This window comes from Bos indicus, chromosome 14 (genome assembly GCF_029378745.1).
Source record: "Bos indicus isolate NIAB-ARS_2022 breed Sahiwal x Tharparkar chromosome 14, NIAB-ARS_B.indTharparkar_mat_pri_1.0, whole genome shotgun sequence".
Lineage (NCBI taxonomy): Eukaryota > Metazoa > Chordata > Mammalia > Artiodactyla > Bovidae > Bos > Bos indicus.
Genome location: NC_091773.1, coordinates 52558234 through 52569409, shown reverse-complemented (window position 1 = coordinate 52569409; position 11176 = coordinate 52558234). Strand labels below are relative to the sequence as shown.

The 11176-nt window shown below is 34.8% G+C and overlaps 1 protein-coding gene across 6 annotated transcripts in view; it reads right to left on the bottom strand.

The window, feature by feature from the left end:
• Window positions 1–376: 376 nt before the first annotated feature.
• Window positions 377–11176, bottom strand: part of CSMD3 (CUB and Sushi multiple domains 3) — a 1461887-nt gene continuing 1451087 nt past the window's right edge. For 5 of the 6 annotated variants that reach the window (XM_070802766.1, XM_070802768.1, XM_070802769.1 and 2 more), the window contains 2 exons: window positions 6213–6348; window positions 378–2316 (listed from right to left, as the gene is read on the bottom strand). In XM_070802766.1, the coding sequence (XP_070658867.1) occupies window positions 2157–2316; window positions 6213–6348 (296 nt within the window). In that variant the 3' untranslated portion in view covers window positions 378–2156. Of the gene's footprint in view, window positions 2317–6212; window positions 6349–11176 lie in introns of all 6 variants that reach the window. The other variant, XM_070802767.1, reaches the window with a different exon arrangement.

The window sequence follows — 11176 nt, the reverse complement described above, 5'->3', positions numbered from 1 at the left end:
ATCTCTAAGAAATTTACTATTGAAATACTAGAAATCATCAGTTATATATAATTTTAGATACTATGTATTGTTAAAATATTGACACTTAAGGTAAATTCTAAGATGAGGTTTTTATGATACTATTATGCTTACTGAGAATGTTTACTTTTAAGAGTGTTATACGTGGGAACTACAGAACATGAAAAAAATACCCATATTTCATTATTATGTTTTGAACTAAGTATATGCAGTTTCAGAACTTTATTATATCACCAAATAAAGAAGGGCTGCTCATTCCTTTTAATAACCACTGCACCAACAATTTTGAAAAGAATAGACATTTTACAAAAGCAATTATCCACTTTTATTTGTTTACATTGCACTGAAAATTTACATCATACTTTTACAAAGTTTTTTTTTCATAAAAATATACTTCTTTACAAAAGTGTATGCATTAATATAAGAGGAGTAGCCAGTTGCAGAAGAAACATTGTTTAAACAAGATCTTAAATGTATTAACCTTAACATTAATGAATGAATTGTTGTTATTGCAGTCATTTGAATAAACAAGAATAAATAACTGATGGAATAAAATTTAAAACAGCATCCTGTCAGTAGAGTACAATGTTGGGAAAATTATATGAATTTCCAAAACAATGTATTTCAAAGTGGTTTACAAGAAATTCACTACATTTGTAGAGATAGATCCAAGCAGCACTCTGGGTGCAATGATTTCTCGTAGGCACTCTGTCTCATGACACAAAAAGCCGAGACTGTTTACAACTTTATCCATATTTGAAAGGGACAACAATGAAGTGTTTACACCAGGTACATAATTTATCCAGTGAAGTAAAACATGCTATTAAAGGAAGACTATGACCTATTAAATCAAAATGCTGGCATTTCTGTGATACGGTTGTAAATAACTTGCAAATACATACCTTAATGACTATGAAAGAAACCTGTCATATCTGGAAGCTGCTTCTTAAGGATAAGAGAATAGAAATTTTTAAATATATAAAGATTTGGTAAATCCACAACTTTAGGAAATAAATTTATATTGGTTATTTGAAAGTAATTTTACTTTTACTCATTTTGATTTAGGCAATGGTCCAAAATATATGTTTAACTCACTGTTAACTAAAAAGTTTAACAAGTTTATACTTCTAACTCACTGTTAGGTAAAAGTTCAAAGCAATATTAAATAAATTTGAACATTCAGCTGGAAAGAAAAACAGATAATTATAAACTAAATAAGTAGACTGATAGGTTCTATTTGGTCTTGCAAAAATATTAGAAAGAATGGTAAAGAATGGTAAGTTCAGTATCTCAGATAACTGCAAAATCATGATTATTATAGACAGTTTTTGCCAGCTAAGGTTGTTTCTGAGGGACAAAAAAGATTGAAGCAAGGAGTTAAACACTTACCCCATGGCTCACTGAATAATATTGGTTACAACATAATGAGGGAAATCAGGAAGATAGCATGATGAGCTTGCCATTTACAGAAACTATGACAACCAGTCTAAAAAAAGGTAGCAGTATGATACTGAAGAAAACAACCAGAAAGCATCAAATCAGAGTGGGCACTCTTATCTCATCTGTGACATAAATTAGCTCATAAACATTTCAGGGCATGACTCAATCTGAAATAACCAGGGAAATGAAGAAAACAATGACTCAATTAAAAGGAAGGAACAGCTGATAGAGTGGTGAAAAATACAGACTTATGGGCGTGATACAGCTCATGACAGTTAAAGAGAAGTCAGTGATCTATTGACTCTTGTAAGTATAGCTCTTATTTTCTACCCTATATCATTTTTTTAAACCCAGTCCCTCTAATATAGTTTATAAAGCACAGAAATACTGATAGTGGATGCTCCTCCAATATATGCAAATAAGTTTATGTTTTAGAATAATCTCCTTTTTAAAAAAAGCAAATAAACTGTGAGTAAGCACTCTCGGAGTGCAGCCAAATTTCTGTAAAATTCTCCATGGTAAACATGAAGAAGAATTATGGTCCAGTTTATGAAAAAACACTCTTCTCTATCATTCCACAGGAAAAGGTGACCCAGCAAGTCCTGATAAGTGTGCTTTGATTTGTTTGTCAGTGAACTAAGTGTGCACTGTTTTGTGTGTCGATTTCCAAGCTTCTGAAGAAGGCCAAAGCTGCCACGTTATACCATTGTGCAGACTGTGTTCAAGTTGGGATCGAACCGTACTGCCTTCCCTTCCACTGACTTTGTGTTGGTGTCATACATGGGATTTTCAAAAGCTGCTTGGCCATTGTTATTTTCATGAACTGAACATCCTGTATACTGGGTTTTGGGTGCAGTCCTGTAGATGAGAACACTAATTAGTTATACATTAACTTTCTTCCAGAAACAGCAGAATAGAACTCAAACACAATATATCAATACTTGAGTTATCACTGTTAATGGATAATATAACTTGAAAATATTGAGAAACCACAATTCATCAAATTTGAATAATTTACCTGTCACTTTTAAATCATGAATGACTTTTATTATTTACATACAATATATATTTATAAATGGTACCAATATGAGTAATATAAGTATAAATAAATATTATGGCTAGTCTTATAAATTTTCTTATGAGATAATGTTATCATAAATGATCATGTAAAATATAGCTAAATTATGATGATGATGAATTCAAATCTCATTACTATTCATTCCTCAAGTATTTATTGAGCATCCATTACATGCTAGGCATGACCCTAGGCATTGGATATATAATTTTTCTTTTTTACAAAAAACATACAAACTCATTACTCTCATATTACAAGGACAGCAATGAATAAATTAAAAATAAACAAGAAAAACGAAACGAGATAATGAAAATTGTTTTGCTGAAAAGGAAAATGGTTGATATGACCAGAAGTAACTGGGAGCCATGTTAGGAGAGGTAATAAAGAAAATAAGGAAGTAAAATTTAATCTGAGACTTGAATGACAATAAGGATTTCATTCTGCGGTAATAAGAAGGGAGTCCCAAGAAAAGCAGACATCTGATACTGACACCTAGTTTTGGAAAGTGCTTAGAGTATCCCAGAAACATAAATACTCAATTGGCTTAAAATTATATACATTAGAACAAGTAAACTCAAAATCTCAAAGACAAAATGACTAACTACACTGATATCTCATGTCATGAAATAGTTTCCAGAGTTCCTGATAACTGAATATTTGCTATTAGTTAACAAAACACATGGAATCTAAGCTGGCTGGTATAAGGTGTTCATTTTGAATCCCTCCTTTATTGTTTGTCTCACTTTTGACTAATGTTTATTTCTAGTTTCTCTTTCCCACATCCTACAGCATAATTTGCTGACATTTGTAAATCAAATGATAAAAAATCAAATTGCAAAAAAATCATTTGTAAATAAAATTATAATTTTACATGTAAATCAAATGATCAAAGGCATACTTGAATTTGAGCAAACTCTGGGAGATAGTGAAAGACAGGGAAGCCTGGTGTGCTGTACTCCACAGGGTCGCAAAAGTTGGACAAAACTTAGGGACTGAACAACAGCAACAAAAGCATACTTACCCCTATGTGTTCCTCAAATTTAATTCCTAAAAAGGCCTTAAAATAATTCTCTTTTGCTTACAACAAATAACACAAAATTTCAACTACTTATTTTATTATAATTTGTATTTGCCACTCTGTGATTGTCCTATCCTTAGCACATTTTCTGAATTTTTCTCTGTACTAAAAATTGTCAGGGATTTGTATGATAACATTTTAAAAAATCTATCTAAAATTGCTTTCAATAGCATCATCTATATATACATATATATAGTTATATAATGTAAATTATATTGCTTACAACTTGCTCTTGCCAGGTGCATAATTCTAATCGATCACATTCATTTCTCTTTTTTAAACTAGATTCACAATAAACACAGAAGCAACATCATTTCCTTCTAATTAGGTAAGGATCACAAAGATTTAAAAGATTTGTTTCTGCAAATATTAAGCAACAACTTTAAGGAAAATAACATCAAACTTTAGAAAAGTTTATACTATCAATAAAAATTAACTTAAAACTAATCAATGTTCTAAACATAAGAGCAAAATCTATAAAATACTTAGGAGAAAACACATAGGTAAACCTTCATGACCTTGCATTTGGCAATGGTCTCTTAGGTATAATACTAAGAGCAAAGTAACAGAAGAAAAAAGAAATAAATTGGACTTCATAAAAATGAAAAATTTGGTATATCAAAGGATACTATCAAGAAACTGTAACTACAACCCACGGAAAGAGAAATATTTGCAAACCATGTATCTGAAAAGGGTTTAGTATCCAGAATATATGGAGAACTCTTATACCTCAAAAATAAGACAAATTAGTCAATTTTAAAAATGGGCAAAGAATTTGAATAGGTATTTCTTCAAAGAATGTAGACAAATGACTAGCAGACACATGAAAAACGCCCAATATAATTAGTAATTAGGGAAATGCAGATCAATATCACAATGAAATACAGTTCACTAGGATGGTTAAATGAAAATGAAATCACTCAGTCGTGTCCAACTCTTTGTGACCCCGTGGACTGCAACCTATCAGGCCCTTTTCTGTCCATGGGATTTTCTAGGCAAGAATACTTTTGTGGGTTGCCATTTCCTTCTCCAGGGAATCCTCCTAACCCACGGATTGAACCCGGGTCTCCTGCATTGCAGGTAGACGCTTTACCATCTGAGCCACCAGGGAAACCATATTAAATGTGGTTAAATGAAGGAAAAAGGTTAAATGAAGGATTACCATATAATCCAAGAATTTCATTCTTGAATGCATACTCAAAAAACTGAAACAGGCGTCTGAACAAAACTTGTACACAGATGTGTATAGCAGCACTGTTCACAGTAGCCCAAACACAGGAATAATCCAAATATCCATCAGCTGATGAATGGACATATTTAAACATAACATATTCAAACATAGAATGGAATATTATTCAGCCACATAGTCAATAATATGTAGATGTGTAGTATGATAAGGATAACCTTGAAAACACTATATTATATTTAAGAAGCCAGATACAAAATGTCACATATTGTATGATTCCATATATATATAATATCCAGAAGGTGAACCAAAGTAATTACCTGAGACAGGGGTAGGAGGAGTAGGGAGTGACTGTTTAGTGGGTACAGTTTCCTTTTAGGCTGATGGTTTTGTGACATTGTGAGTATACTAAATGTCACTGAATTGTATATCTACAATGGTTTAAATCATTTTATGTGCATTTTACCACAATAATAAAAAATGATTAGCATAGCTAGCTTTATAAATAAATTTAGTGATGATTTTTATCATTAACAACATCTGATATTGACAAGGCTTGAACAACTGCTAATGCACAATTGTTACAAATTTGCATAATATTAATTAAATCATTCTTAGATAATACAGACTGGCATTTATAATAATGATATTAGATTTGATTTAAAAAATTAGGTATTCAATTAGTTATCTGGTTACCAGCATACTTTCTTCTTCTTCTTCTTTTTTTTTTTTTTGCCTTTTTTTGTTTCCTTAATAAGCGATGGTCTCAAATAGTGGATTAACTGCATACTAAAGCCCTTCATCAAGATGTTGTAATGGACATAGCAAAGAGGGGTCAACTGATAATCTATACAGTCATACGTGAGATATATAACAAATATAACATACTAACTGCATCATTTTATAAAAGCAACAGAAGATAAATGAGAAGACTAGAAGATTTTATCATCTGTCAGCCTGGGTAAAATCTGTCAGTACTATCATGTAAACTAAGAGGTTTAAACATAAACTTCTTCCTTGTTCTCTAAAGACACGTGGCAGCAGATATCACCTGTTCATTTTAAACCTTAACTTAGATTTTGTAAACTATAGTTTCAGCATGAATAGTATAAAAATAACTTATACAATTAGTTACATTCCAGAAAATTGACAGACAAAAAGGAGAAATAATAAAGTTGAATGTTTGCACAACTCAACAGAGCGATTTTAGTTGTGTGTATATTGGGGTGATGGGATGATGGGCAGAGGAAATAATGGTTTTAACAAACTGTGGTTATATTTGCTGCAACAATTCAGACCAAAAACAAAACAAAACAAAACAAAACAAAACAGAAGTTAGAATTTGAATTGGAGAGTAAAAAGAACATAAAATATAGATTTGGGAAACATTTTATACTTAACATCAATAAACTTACCTTTGTTTATAGAGATAAAATCCAAATCCTGCAAATATAAGTGCAAAAAAAGGCACCAGAATAGCAATGGCCACGGAACTACTATTTGTACCATGAGGTTGATTTGAAGAATTTGAGCCTTCTGACATATTCAGTCCTATAAAAGAAAAAAGATAACATACAAATAAAAAATTAGGTCTCTTTTATCAACTTGATATTTTTTAGAAACCAATTAATTTATTCCTTGCTCAAGATATTTATCTACTTGGAAATACAAAAATAATTCACAAAACTCCTTCATTTCCACACAATTTTACACAACACCTACTATGTATATTTTTCCAGGAAAGGATACAGAATGAACAATAAGCTCAGTCTCTGAACTTTAGTTAATAACAACTGTAGGAAGAATACAGAGCCATAAATAAGTGTATATATGAAGCATGAATTAATGTTAGGCATATCTGTATAGAAAAGATACGTGATAGGAAAAGGAGGCTAAAATGATAAACATTTGAAAAGGCATAAATATTATTCTAAAGAGCTCAAAATTTTCACCCACCTACAGTGAGGAAGAACTGAAGATGTGTAGGGGAAAAAACTGCTCAGTGGTTATATACAAGATTTTAAACAGTGACTAAGGTGAGATGGACTTGAGAGAGTCTGGTCTGAAAGCAGGAGTAGTTTGAAGACATCCCAGATAAAAATGGAAATTAAGATGGGAACTATAGCACTAGGAAGAGCATGAAAGATAGATTTCCAGGAACATTTCATATTTCAAATAAACAGAAGTTATCTGTGTGGATGAAGGAAGAAGGGTGTAAGAAGGCATAGGATTTAGGAGTGTTCTCCTTGGGACTGAGTAAATGGTTATGACATTCAGTTCAGTTCAGTCGCTCAGTCATGTCCGACACTTTGCGACCCCATGAATCACAGCATGCCAGGCCTCCCTGTCCATCACCAACTCCCGGAGTTCACTCAGACTCACATCCATCAAGTCAGTGATGCCATCCAGCCATCTCATCCTCTGTTATCCCCTACTCCTCCTACCCCCAATCCCTCCCAGCATCAGAGTCTTTTCCAATGAATCAACTCTTCGCATGAGGTGGCCAAAGTACTGGAGTTTCATCTTCAGCATCATTCCCTCCAAAGAAATCCCAGGGCTGATCTTCTTCAGAATGGACTGGTTGGATCTGTTTGCAGTCCAAGGGACTCTCAAGAGTCTTCTCCAACACCACAGTTCAAAAGCATCAATTCTTCGGCGCTCAGCCTTCTTCACAGTCCAACTCTCACATCCATACATGACCACTGGAAAAACCAGAGCCTTGACTAGATGGACGGTTGTTGGCAAAGTAATGTCTCTGCTTTTGAATATGCTATCTAGGTTGGTCATAACTTCTCTTCTAAGGTGTAAGCGTCTTTTAATTTCATGGCTGCAGTCACCATCTGCAGTGATTTTGGAGCCCAGAAAAATAAAGTCTGACACTGTTTCCACTGTTTCCCCATCTATTTCCCATGAAGTGCTGGGACTGGATGCCATGATCTTCGTTTTCTGAATGTTGAGCTTTAAGCCAATTTTTTCACTGTCCTCTTTCACTTTCATCAAGAGGCGTTTTCGTTCCTCTTCACTTTCTGCCACAAGGGTGGTGTCATCTGCATATGTGATGTTATCGATATTTCTCCCGGCAATCTTGATTCCAGCTTGTGCTTCTTCCAGTCCAGCGTTTCTCACGATGTATTCTGCATATAAGTTAGATAAGCAGGGTGACAATATACAGCCTTGATGTACTCTTTTTCCTATTTGGAACCAGTCTGTTGTTCCATGTCCAGTTCTAATTGTTGCTTCCCACCTCTTGAAGAATATTCCACAGTTTATTGTGATCCTCACAAAGGCTTTGGCATAGACAATAAAGCAGAAATAGGTGTTTTTCTGGAACTCTCTTGCTTTTTTCCATGATCCAGCAGATGTTGGCAATTTGATCTCTGGTTCCTCTGCCTTTTCTAAAACCAGCTTGAACATCATGAAGTTCATGGTTCACATATTCCTGAAGCCTGGCTTGGAGAATTTTGAGCATCCCTTTACTAGCATGTGAGATGAGTGCAATTGTGTGGTAGTTTGAGCGTTCTTTGGCATTGCCTTTCTTTGGGATTGGAATGAAAACTGACTTTTCTGGTCCTGTGACCACTGCTGAGTTTTCCAAATTTGCTGGCATATTGAGTGCAGCACTTTCACAGCATCATCTTTCAAGATTTGAAATAGCTCAACTGGAATTCCATCACCTCCACTAGCTTTGTTTGTAGTGATGCTTTCTAAGGCCCACTTGACTTCACATCTAGGATGTCTGGCTCTAGGTGAGTGATCACACCGTCATGATTATCTCGGTCGTGAAGATCTTTTTTGTATAGTTCTTCTGCGTATTCTTGCCACCTCTTCTTAACATCTTCTGCTTCTGTTAGGTCCATACCATTTCTGTCCTTTATCGAGCCCATCTTTGCATGAAATGTTCCCTTGTTTCTCTAATTTTCTTGAAGAAATCTCTAGTCTTTCCCATTCTGTTGTTTTCCTCTATTTCTTTGCATTGATCGCTGAGGAAGGCTTTCTTATCTCTTCTTGCTGTTCTTTGGAACTCTGCATTCAGATGCTTGTATCTTTTCTTTTCTGCTTTGCTTTTTGCTTTTCTTCTTTTCACAGCTATTTGTAAGGCCTCCTCACACAGCCATTTTGCTTTTTTGCATTTCTTTTCCATGGGGATGATCTTGATCCCTGTCTTCTACAATGTCACAAACCTCAGTCCACATCAGGCACTCTATCTATCGGATCTAGGCCCTTAAATCTATTTCTCACTTCCATTGTATAATCATAAGGGATTTGATTTAGGTCATAAGGGATTTGATTCAGGTCACTAGACCTGAATAGTCTAGTGGTTTTCCCTACTTTCTTTAATGTCGGTCTGAACTTGTCAATAAGGAGTTCATGATCTGAGCCACAGTCAGCTCCTGGTCTTGTTTTTGTTGACTGTATAGAGCTTTTCCATCTTTGGCTGCAAAGAATATAATCAATATGATTTCGGTGTCGACCATCTGGTGATGCCCATGTGTAGAGTCTTCTCTTGTGTTGTTAGAAGAGGGTGTTTGCTATGACCAGTGCATTTTCTGGGCAAAATTCAATTAGTCTTTGCCCTGCTTCATTCTGTATTCCAAGGCTAATTTGCCTGTTAGTCCAGGTGTTTCTTGACTTCCTACTTTTGCATTCCAGTCCCCTATAATGAAAAGGACATCTTTTTGGGTGTTAGTTCTAAAAGGTCTTGTAGGTCTTCATAGAACCGTTCAACTTCAGCTTCTTCAGCGTTACTGGTTGGGGCATAGACTTGGATTACTGTGATATTGAATGGTTGGTTTGCCTTGGAAACGAACAGAGATCATTCTGTCATTTTTGAGATTGCATCCAAGTATTGCATTTCAGACTCTTTTGTTGACCATGATGGCTACTCCATTTCTTCTAAGGGATTCCTGTCCACAGTAGTAGATATAATGGTCATATGAGTTAAATTCACCCATTCCAGTCCATTTTAGTTCGCTGATTCCTAGAATGTTGACATTCACTCTTGCCATCTCTTGTTTGACCACTTCCAATTTGCCTTGATTCATGGACCTGACATTCCAGGTTCCTATGCAATATTGCTCTTTACAGCATCGGACCTTGCTTCTATCACCAGTCACATCCACAGCTGGGTATTGTTTTTGCTTTGGCTCCATCTCTTCATTCTTTCTGGAGTTATTTCTCCACTGATCTCCAGTGTATTGGGCATGTACTGACCTGTGGAGTTCCTCTTTCAGTATCGTATAATTTTGCCTACATTAGCATAGCTAAAAGATGAGAAAAATGAGATTTGTCAATGTGTTGGCACAGGGACTATGGAAGAGAAATAAATAGCAAACTCTTTTTTCAGAAAAATAGTTTCTTTTTCTTCTTAATAGGTTCTGTTTTAGACATGCAGTGCTTGAGATGATTTGGGGAATATAATGTGAAAAAAGCTTGTATTCAATTATACGACTGTGACAATGTACTGTATTAGTGAATGTCTTCTACTGATTTTAAAACTAACAATTGTGGCAAGACATTATCTGAAATGACATCTCCTTATTATTGTTCATCTGGGGAAAGCTGATTTACTTTTTAAAAAAACATTCAACTATATCAAATGTTCAACTAAGTCATGCTTTATTAACTATGCCAAAGCCTTTGACTGTGTGGATCACAGCTAATTGTGGAAAATTCTTCAAGAGAAGGGAATACCAGACTACCTGACCTGCCTCCTGAGAAATATGTATGCAGGTCAAGAAGCAACAGTTAGAACTGGACATGGAACAACAGACTGATTCCAAATCAGGAAAGGAGTATGTCAAGGCTGCATATTGTCACCCTGCTTATTTAAGTTATATGCAGAGCACATCATGTGGAATGCTGGGCTGGATGAAGCACAAGCTGGAATCAAGATTTCTGGGAGAAATATCAATAACTTCAGATATGCAGATAACACCTTATGGCAGAAAGTGAAGAAGAACTAAAGGGCCTCTTAATAAAAGTGAAAGAGGAGAATGAAAAAGTTGGCTTTTCAGAAATGAAGATTATGCATCCAGTACTATCACTTCATGGCAAATAGATGGGGAAACAATGGAAACAGTAAGATACTTTATTTTTTTTGTAGGGGGTGTGCTCCAAAATCACTGCAGATGGTGACTGCATCCATGAAATTAAGACACTTGCTCCTTGGAAGAAAAGTTACGACAAACCTAGACAGTATATTAAATAGCAGAGACATTACTTTGGTCCATCTAGTCAAAGCTATGGTTTTTCCAGTAGTCACGTATGGATGTGAGAGTTGAACTATAAAGAAAGATGAGTGCTGAATAATTGATGCTTTTGAACTGTGGTATTGGAGAAGACTCTTGAGAGTCCCTTTGGTCTGCAAGGAGATCAATCC